At 29.4% G+C, this 15,017-nt stretch overlaps 2 protein-coding genes across 2 annotated transcripts in view; one reads left to right on the plus strand and one right to left on the minus strand.

Annotated features, from left to right (window-relative positions):
- Window positions 1–1,199: 1,199 nt before the first annotated feature.
- On the plus strand, window positions 1,200–1,863 carry LOC111638893 (calmodulin-like). Its single transcript, XM_023384661.1, has one exon. It carries the CDS (start codon window positions 1,297–1,299, stop codon window positions 1,765–1,767), a length of 471 nt encoding a protein of 156 aa, XP_023240429.1. The 5' UTR covers window positions 1,200–1,296; the 3' UTR covers window positions 1,768–1,863.
- Window positions 1,864–4,118: 2,255 nt separating this feature from the next.
- LOC111638892 (embryonic polarity protein dorsal-like) overlaps window positions 4,119–15,017 on the minus strand; it is a 28,391-nt gene continuing 17,492 nt past the window's right edge. Inside the window, exons 9-10 of the mRNA XM_023384660.1 lie at window positions 11,488–11,556; window positions 4,119–9,549 (exon numbers count right to left, since the gene is read on the minus strand). Coding sequence (XP_023240428.1) covers window positions 9,119–9,549; window positions 11,488–11,556 — 500 coding nt within the window. The 3' untranslated portion in view covers window positions 4,119–9,118. The remainder of the gene's footprint in view (window positions 9,550–11,487; window positions 11,557–15,017) is intronic.

The following is a 15,017-nucleotide window of genomic DNA, read 5'->3' on the forward strand; positions in this document are numbered from 1 at the left end:
CGTTAAAGGCAAGATTTTTCAAAAAACTATGTGAGGATACAGCACTTCGAGAAAGTACAAAGCACGAGAGAGCTCGAGACAAAACATTATCACGAGAGATGGCTCTCTCGTGGACGTTTGAACTGCGACAGGAAATTTATATTTTTCTCAAAAAAGAAAACCACAAGTATGCCGAAAATTTTGTGAATGTAGATTTTTTGTAAATTAGCATACTTACGTGATATTTTTGAATGCTGAAAAACTGAATGCTCTGTGCTCTGAATCTCTGCCTACAGGGAAACAACACACAACTTTTAAAGTGGATTGAGAAAATGTCAGATTTTATTTAAAAAAATTAAAACTATGGAAAAGTAAAATAAATGAAGACTGGGGAAAAGAATGATTCCCCTTGTTGTAACAGTTTTTGACCTCCAGTGGTGTTGATTTCTCTCGAGATATGAAATCTAGTTTTGAAGAACATTTGTCACATCTTATCTGGTTTCTGAAATATTTTCAAAATGATATCATCGGTAAATTTGCATAGATTCAAGTTGCCAGTGCTCCATCTGAATTTACTGATGCAGAAGAAGAGAATCTTATTGAGTTGTCTTGCGACAATACGTTGAAAACAAAATTTAGCAGCATGGAATTAACTGAATTTTGGATATCAGTAAAAGATGAATATCCCTTCTGAGTGATAAAAGCTCAGAGAATCAATTCCATTTGCAACTTCTTATTTGTGCGAAGCTGAGTTTGTCGCTGTGCTAAAAACTAAGCATTGCACGAAAATCAATGTGGAGAAGGAAACGAGGATGGTTGTGTCCAGTTTGATCCAAAGATTTGAGAAAATGTGAAATAATCAACAAACTCATCCATCCCACTAATTATAATTAATTGAATTTGTTCAATCACCTTTTTTTTATCATCTTATTAAATACGCGTTTTATTTATTTTTTTTACTTAACGTCCCAATTCTTTAATTTAAAAAAATATTGGCTATTTCGTTAGTTTGCAAATTGTACTTGTTAGATTTTGACATGGGCGCCTTGGGAAAATCTGGATTTAGCAAGGGCGCCGAAAATCAAAAAACTTTGGGAACCACTGGCTTATATAGTTCCACATTTTTAATTTTTCGGTAATATTTGAAATTATAAAATAAATTCCTTTAGTTTTAAAAAGTGAAAATTTTTAAATTTTTATTCGAATGCTGTAAATTTTCGTCACTGCGCTCGAGAGACAGTTTAAAATTTTATTTCAAATAATAGAACACGGACCGATTCTTGTTTGCGTAAAGAATAGAAAGCAAAAAGAAAAAAAATGTCCGAACAAGACGGAAATCACTGCGAGCCCATAAAGGAATTACGTTCCATGTTCGATGCGGATGGGGATGGAAAATTATCCTTGAATTCTTTAGAAAAGATGATGAAAGCAGCCGGGATCGAACTGGAAGAAGACGAGTTGAAGAACATTTTAGAAGAAATAGATCCTGATGGGAGAGGTAAAATAGACTTCTCCAAATTGCTGTCCGTCATGGCCAAAGAAATGAAGAAGCGCGATTCGGACGAAGAAATAATAGAAGCCTTCAAGTTTTTTGATAAGGAAGGAACGGGCTTAGTGAATGCAGCGGAATTGCGCCGTATAATGACCACTATGGGCCAGAAGTTGAGCGAACAAGAAGTGGACGATATGATAAAGCAAGCGAATGTGGATGAAAATGGGAACATCGATTATTGCAAATTCATACAGAAGATGCAAGCCAAATGGAAGAATTGTCTACCATCGCAATAATTTGTTACTTTTGCTTTCTAATAAAAATTCTGTTTGGCAATTTGGGAAAGCAAAATTCAAAATTTTTAAAATAAAATTTATTCAATAACTTCATTACATTTGTTGTGGTGTGATTTTTATTTAAGGTTTTCTCAATTTAATGAACACCTAATTTAGTGAATCTCGAATTTAAAGGAATTATTTTAAGAGGGACTTTTTAAATCGTGTGTTGGAATAGGATTAATGGAATACAGAGCAATGCAACGCTTGGGCAATCTGCTGAGGAGTATGCCTCCCAGAAGGACTTTCTATGCGAAACTGTTCCTTATTTAGGTGTTACACAAGCGAAGAAACTCGGAAAATTCCACATAGCCAGACTTAACAACTCTCAATGTTCAGTGATTGTATCCACTTGGCCGTTGGTGAGATCATGGGTAAACCACGAGGACGGCTAAATGGTAAGGGATAGGCCCTGACACTTACCATACGAGTAAATTCCTGAAGATACCAACCTAGATTTGAACTAGATCCTCGGATTGTTTGTATACGGTAACAACACGTGGGCGATCTGCCAAAGGGGTCCCTCACAGGAGGATTTTCTATGTGAAACTGGCCCGTTTAGGTGTTACAAACACGAAGAAAACCTGGTAATCTCCAAACAGTTAGCCTATTGACCAGGTGCAAACCCACAACCAGTGTTCAGTGGTTTTATCCACTTGGCCACTAGTGGATCCAGATCCCTAGAACAGTGGCAATGTGATACACATTCAAGATCCAGCAAATCAGCTCAATTCTAAGAAATACTTTAAAAAACAAACAAGTAGTTGTAAGACAAACTCCCAAGTTTGTTGAAAGCTCAGAATCACGAATTTTCAACGATTGATTCATTCCTGAAATTTCATTTAAATTATATCATATCACACCAAAATGGCAAACAGAAATATTACATTTTGCAGAGTCTATGCCAATTATACATAATTTGTCTACAAGGACTTATACTGGTGACTTTGTTCTGCAATTCAAGAAAACATATCAGAAAAAACAGTCTTTATTTTTCACAGGCCTTGTAGACAAATTATGTACTAAACATAAGACAGGGATACAAAGGCATATAATTTGATATGCCAGTTACAATTAGAAAAAGAATTATTTTTAATAAATCACTTATATTTCCTTTTGCTGTAGCATGTAAAAACTTATGTGAATAATTTCTATCCATAATTTTGTTAAATTTAACAATATTAGTTTCAAATTATGAACAGCATTTTTGGGAAGTAACTTTTTATACGTGATTTATTAAATTTAATGTAATAATATAGACTAGAAAGTATATAACAAAATCAAATTTCATTTAAATCATAGTATTTTTTAATAATATTAAAATTTGACAAATACAATGTTACAGGAAGAGTTTTTATTTTTTACACTTGTAAGCAAGCTGTAAGTGGAAATAGTTTGATACTACGTAAAATACAAATTTTGGATCTTATTGGACATGACAATTGGCAATTCATTCAGTTCAGCAATAGGACAATCTGTTATTGTTCTTGTGCAAGAGGAGACTTTTAAGCCAATGAACTTTGACGTAAAAGGTCCATTGTACAGTACACTCCATGAGAAATAAGAGAGATCAAATTTCTGAAGTAATTTAAAGACAGACAGACAGACAGAAGACCTCAACAGAAAGCTGACAGAGCTCAAGAGAGAACTGAAATGAACTAGTCTATCTGAGCAAAGATCTGCACACTTGAAAGTAGAGATGAGGAGGAATCGCATCAGATTCACAAAAGAGGTAAAAGACTGAGGAGGAAAGTTTTCATTGGCACAAAGTTTATGAATCTAAAAGTGAATTTAAGAGTGGATTCCAATTTCTTCCTCCTCTTCTTCTCATCTGATATGTCAAAGGTTGGAGTTGAAACTGGAAGATTGGAGTCAAAAGGACACCTTTTGACTCCAATCTTCCAGTTTCAGTCTTATTTGCAGCTACTTACTAAAATATATATTCAGAAAACAGATATACTGTATGTCTGGTAGAGTGACTGTGGTGAACCAGCATGACTTTTCATTCCAGCAAGAGCCTACGTTTTCCTCCTAATTTCCTCTTTTGAAGGATTCGGTAGATCCGAAGGCTGGCCAATCTGAGCTGAGCCAGTAGTTCTCCTTTGAGCCACCTGAATAATTTCACTAATTAGCATAATGAACTCTGACCACTTTGGTAGAACTTATGGAAGACTAAACTAAAAAAAATTCTATACAATTTAGAAATTCTGAGGTAAATTTTATGAATTTGGATCATCTATTCAAAATGGCAGTTAGTGAAATGTATTGATATTGAATGGAAATTTATGAAATAAAGGTAAGACAACAGACCATTTAATTTCATTGTATTTTATTTACATTCAACCAAATAACAGGCAATTAAGACATCTTGACGTATGCCAATATTCTTCGCATATCCAACATTTAACTTAGCAGCAAACAACTTTTCAACATTATTTCAAATCAACTTCAAGCAGATACCTGCATTAACATTTGCACTTCTAATTGTTTAATTAACAACTATCGCCCATAATTTTCTATTGTCGAAAAGGGTGAACAAAAGAATGCAAAAACAATAAATTTACAATAAAAACATACTTTTTAACGTTACATCTACTTTTTTCTAAATTTTGCTTTTGTTTTAACAATAAAAATTCCAATTTCTGTTGTACCTTTCTTCATATAACATTAGTTTTTTCCCCTTATGAAAAAATCTCTACCATTCAAAAAAAAACAAAAAATGAACACAAAATTTAAAATATATTCTCTGTAAATATTCATTTTAAAATTTAAAAAACAATTTGATTTTCTTTAAAAATTACACTACTTGTATCTATCAACATCCATACATTTTGCTTCCAAGTTTAAAGTAAACATTTGATATGTAAACTCTAGCTGTGAAAATATATATAATATATATATATATATATATTTTTTTTTTTAACACTTCTAAGTTATATTTAATTTATGTCAGTTCTTTTAATAGAAATAATTCCAAACAAATTAAATGGTTATTTCAGTGTTGACCTGAAGCATGAATTGCGGTAGATTTAAGGACATGCAATGAGTTTTGTGCGTTACTGTTTTACTTAGAAGTAATTTAATGTTTCCGTATATAAACTGATTTATCCACAAAGCAAATTATAATGATAATACTTTGTTGTTATGGATTAATTATTACAATAATATATGATATAATATATATATAATTATATATAATAGATGAAGCAATCAAAAACACCGAAGCTGGAGTATCTTCAGAGTTTAGTTTAAGGTAATCTCCGATTAATTAGCTTCCGGAGATCTGTTTTTAAGTAAGTCAATATAAGTTAAACAGAGGCTTAGTGTTATAAACTGAAGTTCCGTTTGTGAAAATGCAGTTTAAATTATACGATATCACACGAAGATGGCCAATGACAAAATACATAGCATGTAAATATGCCATTTCATAAATCACAAGAGAACATTAATGCCAATTGCAAACACAAGGAATTGTAAAGCAGGAATTACTGTTTGTACACTGTTTGTAAATTGCGATGACTGTATAATATATTAAGTCAATCTAATTCAAAATTCCAGTTTAAGCTCATACTTACTGTAGAAGTTGACTTTGATTTCAACAGACTAGAACTGAAATGTGTTGTTATACTGACCTTGGAGATTTTTTATGGCTTAAAAATTAGTCTTTTAAATGAGAATTTGACTTCTTGACTATACAATTTATCACCGAATGAAAAATTTAAGTATATACAATTTATTGCCAAATTTAAGTGAAAATAGCAAAAATTTTACAGCTTCAATATTTAAAAAGTTCACAACCTTATCATTGGCAGAAATGAGCATTTTCAACTGTATTAATTAAGCAGCACGTTTCAGGTACATAGCTCAAAAAGATATATTAACAAGCAGAAACTAAAAATTATTTATATAGAATTTCAAGTGTTATTGCAGAATAAATTTATAGATATTAAACATTAGATGATGTTCAGAGTATATTATTTTGTTGGTGACAACAATAGAATACAGAGTTTATTTCATAATTTAACTTTCTGAATCATCAGCATCACCATTTTTAGTTATTATTTTCAGAGTCATGAAACTGAGAAAATTAATTACAAGACTAAACAGTATTTTAAAATAGTTACAATAGTAGTGTTTTCTAATACATGCAAAAGTCTAGATTTTTCAAGTTATTTGCAATCAAAGTTTAAATTGTATTTGTACTAAAATAATCTTTTATAGCAAAAGACTCTTAATTTATAAAAATTGGGCTTAAATTACATATTTTGTGATACAATACAAACATCATTGTTAATATACAAACATGCAAAAGTTACAAATATATTGTATTGAGCTGTCCTACCCCAGATCACGGATTCAGATTAAACTTCCAAACAAATTTTCAACAATACAGCAATGTTGAGAGCAGCAAAGCAAAAAGTTTCCTTCATTCTTATTACACTTAAACTAATTAGAATAATCAAGCCGATGGGGAGCAAGCTGGAGAAGCAAGCAGATTGTTACAGATCTTCGTTGAATAATAATGATGGCATCTAATGTTTTGTGATTCAGACACAATGCAAATGAAACAAAGAAAATGGGGACGGAACCTTAATGTGTGGGAAGAATTTCAATCTTGTTGCACTCTTGCGAAACTGTTTTGATAATTATCAGCTGTCACTTGTTTTGTCAAATATTTCATCTCAAATGATAAAGATACATAAAAGAAAAGGCTCAATCTATCAAATTCTTATAAATCTAATACTCATAAATAGAAGTCCCACTGTATTAGTTTACACTCCATTAAAGCATTTCATTTAAGTTTGTGGTAGATTATGCCTTTGCTAGACTAAAAATTCATGGTGTCAACTTAAAAAGATAACAAGATTGATGAACAATGTCACATTGGAATGCTTCTAAATAAAAAATTTTCATTTTAATAGTGCAAACATTTCTCTCATCTTTATAAAGCTACTAAGCTGCTAGCAGAAATATTGATTTTATTAAATTTTTTACCAAATCAATTTTCATCTTGCTGCTAAAACTTAATAGCAATAAATAGGCATCTCAATTTGAATTTGATCTTACAGTTGAATCAAAGCTCCAATAAGTTGTAAACATTTTTTATTGTTTGTTGAACTTTAATCACAGCTTACTTTAATATTTAGAACACTAGGAGTTGTTATATTATGTCCTACACTCTGCAAAGTGTAGGACATAATATAATTTAAAACTATGAAAAAAATTAACGATAAGTGATTTGGGTGAGGGTGAAAATATTAAAAACTAGCCAAGAATATTTCTTGCAAATTGTAAGAGAATAGATGAATTATCTGTTCTGTGGTATCTCAAATTGTACTGTGATAAATCGTAATAAAAAGAGTGCTGTTATTGTGCAAGATTGTGATATTGTTCTTAGTTTAAAATGAATATATTTTGACATTAAACTGTCGGATGAAGTGTCTACTAACAACAAACCAATCTAAAAAGTGCAAGATAGGAGAAGACGATACAAACTTATCTAAATTACATTTTAGAATAAGTCAAATTTTAACAAACTGGCTTCAAATCTAAAATTATTGCACTATTTTAACAAGTAAATCACATAAATTTAATATTTATAATTAACTTTGAGTGGTAATTATTAAGCATTATTTTTGTTTCAAAATACTTAAAAAAAGCATCAGAAATTGAAGTAATATGTATATTGATACTCCAGTGAAGATACATTTCTTGATTGCTTCTTCTATTATAAATTTCTATAAAGAGGATAACATATTTCTGAGTGGAATGCTATCCGCGGTACAACTTGTTATATTAAATCTTGGAAGGGAAGAAATGGTTACTCACGACTGGCAATTTACAGCGAGGACAAAAGACTAGGCTATGTTTGAAATATATCTTCTAAAACATAATATACAATATAAATTTATATTAAAACAATTATGAATGATAAAATATATACACATATTTATGAATTATTAACTATGCAATCCAATGTTCAAAAAATTTAACACAACAATGATAAATGACATTTTAAACTAATCAAACATTTTATATACAATAATCAATGCTAATAGTAGAATCTCAGTTATCAAAGTCAAATATACAATTTCCATGAGAATTTACAGATGAAAAATGTTTATAGATTTCACAAACCAATGAATGTATTTATAATAAATATTTCTCGTAAAATAAGACATCTCAGACTCCTTTCTTCAAAATTAACCACAGTAGAATAAAATCCTTTTACTTTCAGAAGTCCTTTAATTTGAGATCGACTCTCATCTTCAATCTTATCATAAAATCCTTTTGTTCCTTTAATCGTTAGTCGAACAAAGTTATTAAGAACAACTTGTAAAAGTAACAGTTAATTCTATGTAAAATTTTGATTAGTTTGTTTTTATGTTATAATTTTGTGGTTAATAATAGTTATTTTGAATCTTGGATAACAGAGATTCTACTGAATACTGATAACAATATAAAAATTTCTAAATTTTATACATGCATCGTAAAATAATTTTATTAATTAACATGGTCACATTTTATATAAGATGTATTTGGAGATATTTTACTTTGTTTTATGTGTCTAAATAAATATTTAAATTTCATAATTGAAAGTAAACATCAAAAATTACATAAATTAGAAACAATTAATTAAAATTTTCTATTAGGAATTTTCAATTTGATACTATGAATTGGTTATATTCATAACTTTCTATAGTAAAAATTTGTACACTTTCTTGAAATTATTTTCGACACAAACGATCACTCTTATTTTTTTCTTTTTATTAAAAATTTATAAACTAAACTACTTAAAAATTTCAAATAAATTAAGTTGTACCCTCAATCTGTTATTTTGTCGACTTATATTAAAGTAGTTTGATAAAAATGTGTATAGATTAACCTAACATAAGCATTGCTAAAAATTCTTAAATTAAAATTTTAGAAAGTGCATAAAATTATTTGAGCATTAACTTAACTCATTAAATTGGCAAATAAATAGAACATCAGTTTAAATACTGTAAATTATATAAAACTTATAAACCGTTTCTTGAGCAATAACTTTTCTGTCGTACCGTTTCGGTTTTATATTTCTCAAATTATATCAATTTAGAAATTTTTAATTTTCCTTATAAATGATGTATAGTATGTATAAGATGAATACTAACAAAACAATATCCTATTTAAATCCACATATAATACAATGATAGCAAACAAATGATTTATGCAATTAATGAATGACATAGCACACATTTTTACTTACAGATAGTTTTCAATAAAGTTGCAATTAATCCTTACCAAGACAATGAATTGGTAATGTAAGGCAACTTCACTCTTTCTGCTGCATAACGTTATCCATATTCAATGGTAGTTCTAACTGATTTTCACTGTCGAATAAACTTGAAGATAAATTTATAGACATATTTTCTCCTATAGAAGGATCTAGATTCAATAATTCTACGGGGTCTATTCCAAGATCTAAGCTATCAATTTTTTCCGTTGCTTCAAGGATGTTGCCCTCAGTGGTCAGATGGTCGAAGGTGGTCGGCACCTCTCCCAAGCATTGCGTGGCGATTGCCAAAAAATCCTGAGTACTGTTGACAATGAAAGATTCATTTTTCGATGATGATCCTCCGCTCGCTGTAGGAAGATTTATTCCGGAATCTATGCTGCTAGAAGTCGTACAAACTGGATTTGAATGATCTCTCTGCACATACATAGCACTACCGCATTCAGAAGATCCAACTTCATCTGCACCTGCTGTAAAATTAACATCCTTCATAAAAAACACATAATTACTTCATATAACAACTGAAATATATCTTACTTTATATATTAGCAAAAATTAAAAGATTAGTATTATAATTACAATTAATCTTATTTGAAAATCTGTATTCTAAGCAGCAAAACTGTTTAGTTTACATCAAATTTCATTGCAATGTTTTACTGTAAACATAAGGATGATTTAGTGATGATAAACATTTAAAAACACTTTTACAAATAAATAACATTTTTAAAAATAAAATTTATCTAAAACAAAGAATTGATTCTTTCAGAATGGTATTTATATTATACTACTTGATATAAATAACAAAATATTAAATTTTCTTTTCACTTTGAGGAATAATACTCTAACCCATAAAACTTCCTCCAAAGAATCTGAACTGATTAATGAGTTTTCTGTTAAAATTAAACATTACTTCCATATTTTTTGTATTCTACACTATGTGATCATATTCATTCACACTATTCATGTGACATTTACACATTACTCATTTGCCAACATACGAGAGCCTAGACTTGAAAAAAAAAATTTTATTCCAAAAATTTTTCAAAAGAAAAAAATTCAGAAAGGATATGATTATATCTTTTCCCACAAACTTGCTTCCTTGTCCAAGGTGAAACATCAAATTTGTCACCGGAACCTAATGAAAAAAAAATCGCCATTGGACCATAGAACTAAATATTATCAAAAAAGGGCAAGAGCAGTGGAGGGGGAGAACTCCAAGATAAAAGAATGAGTTCATCCGTCCTTGAAGGTTGGTTGTGTGTGCACTTAGATACACTTTGCCACTGATACTCTGCCAATAGCCAATGATCAGAAGCCTAACCGCTGATAGCTGATGACCCCAAGTACTATAGTGTTTCCTCCTTCAAAAAAAAAAGCCCAAATCAAGAGAGCAATCTTCAGGTAAATACCATGCTTGAGTGTTTGTAAACTCTCTCTCTCATGCTTAAAGCTTATATGTAAATTTCATATAATCAATAAACGAGTATTATTTTTCATAATAGAGTTGTAGAGTGCACTTCTTTTACCCAATCCTTCTCCATCCCAAATATGACTGCCTACAGACATGACTGCTCACGCAAAAAGTGAATGTAACAGCTATTGATGTTTCTATGTCTGTCCTCAAAGACAGACACAGAAACCTCAATAGCTGTTGGTGTCAGTCCTGACAACTTGGTCATTGCTGATGTGATGTCGACCCTTCAATCAAGTGGTCCCGAAGCATAGGGGTGCTTTGTATATTGTCACAAACACATTAAAATAAGCATATTATTAATAAAACATTTCATAACATTAATCTCTTATTAAAGACTGCTAACTGAAGATCTTTAGGCAAAAACATGTTAACTCGGTCTCTTTACTGAATTTTTTACACACATATGGAAGTAATTTCCAGACATGACCCATAATTTCTCATAGACTGACCTATCAACCTCTAATATAATTAATCATCTGTGAGTTGTCAAAATACAGGTCAGTCAGAGTTTTACGGTAATTTTCCAGAAACTTAAATAAGTTAACATGTACTGTACTTGCTCTATGGTCTTCGTTTTACACTTAATAAAAAAATGTATATACATTGTAAAACATAAATCTGTAAATTAAAATGATATTTCAGTTAATTCTGTCTTACTTAGAAATTAATTAATTGTAGTCAATATATAAATGAAAAGGTTAACAGAGAAATAAATTAAACTGACATATACTATATTAAAGTAATCTATTTTCTGAGTTTCACTTTAATAAGAGTAGCAATTAAACTTGAAATCATTAAAGTATTAAATTTTAAACAAGTTTCTTAAGAAATAAAATTTATCTAAATTTTCAACGAATTTTTCATAATGGATAATTGTTTGATATATTTTAAATGTTCAAAAAATAAATTTTTATTTTATTTAATTTTAACTTACAAGTTTTTGGTCTATTTCTGATCGCATGCTTTATCATTCTTGGGACAATTACAGGTTTTGTTTCAATTACTAAATAAAAAATAATATATTATTTTTTAAATATTCAAAATATATTATTGTTTAAAAAATAAAAAAACAAAATAATTTTAACAAAAGTTTTGATAATAAAAGTAATATAAAACAGAATTGAAAGGCTAATTCTCAAAACATAAGATGAATAAAATTAAGTAAATTTATTTAATATAACTACATAAATATATTTTGAAAAACTTGCAATTATTAAAATAAAACAAAATTACAATTATTTTTATTGGATTTATTTAAGTTTTAATATGAACTTCTCCATCTAATTAGCAATTAGGTAATAAATTTAGATTAATCAGTTGAAAAAGCTCAATAAATAAAATTTTTATTCTGATTATTATTTTAATTTACAAAATTTGAGAATAGAAATTCCATATATCACAGAGAAATTATAAATTAAATATTTTTAATTCAAATTATGAAATTATTGCATTAAGAATAAAATATTTTGTCATTAAAACTATGTTTTATAATTTTTTATTGTACTTTTCTACATTATGTAACTATATGTTCTAAAATTTTTGTAACACATTCTTCAATGCATTCCATTTATATCATATTTTTGTGGAATGACCCGGATTGCCATATAAACAAGACAGACCAGCATGCTGGAAACACCAGAGTCACAGGCATGCAGGTTAAATTGCAACTAAAATATAAAATTGATCAGATCTAACAGAACAGAAATGTTAAAGAAAACATCCTTCCCAGTTCAATGAAATAACAACATTGTAATTTGACTGATTTAAAATCAGGAAAGTGTTTTCATTTACATGAAATCAGATACAGAAGTATCTAATTTCATGGTCACCCCCCCAGATAGAGCAACATGCCAGATAATCCATGAAAATATGGTAGAATGTAAATGACCTAACAAAGATCAGAATTGATAGAAAACATCAATCAGTATATTTTTTCAATATTAAATTAAAGCTTCGTTCTGGATCTACAAAGGCTATTTAAGCTGTGCTTTTTATACTATCTGCCACTTCACTTGAGTTAATCTTTTTTCTCCTACATTTTTTTAGTTCTTATTTAAAAAGTAAAAATTTAATTACTAAAACTTTATGAGACAATAACACTAAACCAAATTTTGTTATTAACAAAAAAATTAAATTTAAAAATACCTATATAAAAAAAAGTCAGATATTCAGATTCTCATTCTTAGTTCAATAAAATATGTTTATAAATTCACACAAAGGAATACTAACGTATTCCCTAAAAACATTAATGAACATTGAAATAATTTAAAATATAACACCAAAATAAAAAACAAAAACCATCCAGCAACTTATAATATTACTATGGGTAAATTTAGATATATCTTATTTACAAATACACTTCTTGTGAGTATGAATCTGTAATATACTGTGTGATGCAAAAGATGGGGTTACACAAGTTAGGGTTCAATTTAAATACTAGGCCTGGACTTTATGGGAACAAAATATAATAATCCAAAACAACACTTATAAGTACAAATCCACAATAAATATTTATTAAATTGACCAGTATTATATAAACAACAATAATGATTAATTATAACAAGACTTAGTAAGAGTATATATTTCAAATATTCAAAAAGTCAAATAACAAAAAACAATTAATCAAAGAAATTCTTTTTTCATATACATCAAATCAAAATCAAATCTTCACCAAAAAATACTCAAACAAAGTATATGTTCCTTACGCTGATCGTTTATTAAGAATGCCAGACAATTCACTTCTATGACAATCACTGTCGGGAGCTACACCACACTCCTGGATGGATGTGTCGTCTTATCTGGCTCTAGGGGTAGCTCCGCACTGCCCTATTTACATGTGTGCATGTCACAGGAAAGGGCTTACACAATGACAAAGTTATGAGAGATCTTGGATGTGACAGAAATTTTTTTTATAGTGGTCCTAATGAAAGATAAACATTTCAAGGGCACCCCACATCATTGATTACTCTTTCTAGTTGACATTAGAAAAGACTTATTTGGTCCATCATCAGCTCTTTTTGAAGAACTTGGAACAATTACAAAATAAAATAGACAAGAGTTTAGAATGATTTGTATTTAAAATTTTATGGGGGGTAGAACAAAATTAAAAATTAACAGTTGTAATTAGAACAATTTAAAAATTAAATACTACACAAAACATAATAGCTGCATATCAGTTTAAGTAAACCTGGCTAAGATCTTTATAAGAAAGCGGAGAAATCAGATCCATCTAGCAACAAACTAAAAGTTACACATAGATCTTGAGCACGAGTTAATTTAGTATGTTACACAAAATGAAAACAACAATTGTTACAATTATTAGAACAAATTATACATTGTTCTAGTAAAATAGATGAGAAAGCAGTCTTGTTTCCTTTAATTAAAACGAGTGTACAATCAAGTTCAATAGAATAGTGAAGTAGATATTGGTACGATCCCTTTAGTAACTAAACTGTAATGCTCTTTGATCGTTTTACATAAGGGCATACATGTGCAACCAATATAATAAAATCTGTCTGTATGTTTGAGCAATTTAATCATGCACCTGGCTTATCATCATCACTGATATGGTGTTTTTCCATTCTTAAAATTTGCATCACTGTAGGTAATCTCTTAATGCCTGTATGTAAGATCTTATGATTGATGCAAGGAATTTGTTTGTAACAATACAATACTCTAAATGCTCATTGTTTCTTATTCTATTAGCTTTAGAAGGGTTAAGTCTTTCTAACTCTTCGTTCATGTATGCTGTGAATGTGAAATATAAGATGACTCACAGTTTACCAATGTGCAAAAAAGCTGTCAGTTTATGTGGCATGATGTCATATAATTTCAAATGTATGTAGGAATCAATTGATGTATCAGATATAATAGCTTTTCAATTTCACAAGAACATTGTTAATGATACACTTCATTTCAAAGAGATGTTTTTAACCTACTAAAATAATTACAGTTTAACCCGATTATAATGTCATCAGATGTAACGACAACCCTAACATAACGTCAAATTTTTATCACTCCCATGATTTTACTTTACTAGATAATGTTAAAAAAATCACTTGTAATGACATAAAACCCTGTTTTAATGTCATATTTAAAGCACTCCCAGATTTACAAAATTAGATTACAAATTTTATTTAACAAAGAAAATACAGTACGTGTACTATGTGTTCAGTTTCTAGGGTCAGAGTCCACTTCCTGGGTGGTACTCTCACTACCTGACTTCGGTGGGGCAATGTTTGTCACACCTTTAAATGATGTGACAATCGGTTAGTCTGCATAGTTACTTGTGTTATTTTATACAGATGCAGATATTGTTGAGCAAATTAAATCTTCAGACAAAAAAAATGAGGATGATAAAGGTAAATCATCATACAGAGAAAATGAAGTGCCATCAACCAGTGAAGTGCATAATGCAATAAGATTATTGAAAATGTTTTACAGGTCTCGAAAAACTTCATCAAA

The sequence above is a fragment of the Centruroides sculpturatus genome, unplaced genomic scaffold, assembly GCF_000671375.1.
Source record: "Centruroides sculpturatus isolate CEXI.00-Female unplaced genomic scaffold, Cexi_2.0 scaffold1059, whole genome shotgun sequence".
In the NCBI taxonomy this organism is placed as follows: Eukaryota; Metazoa; Arthropoda; class Arachnida; order Scorpiones; family Buthidae; genus Centruroides; species Centruroides sculpturatus.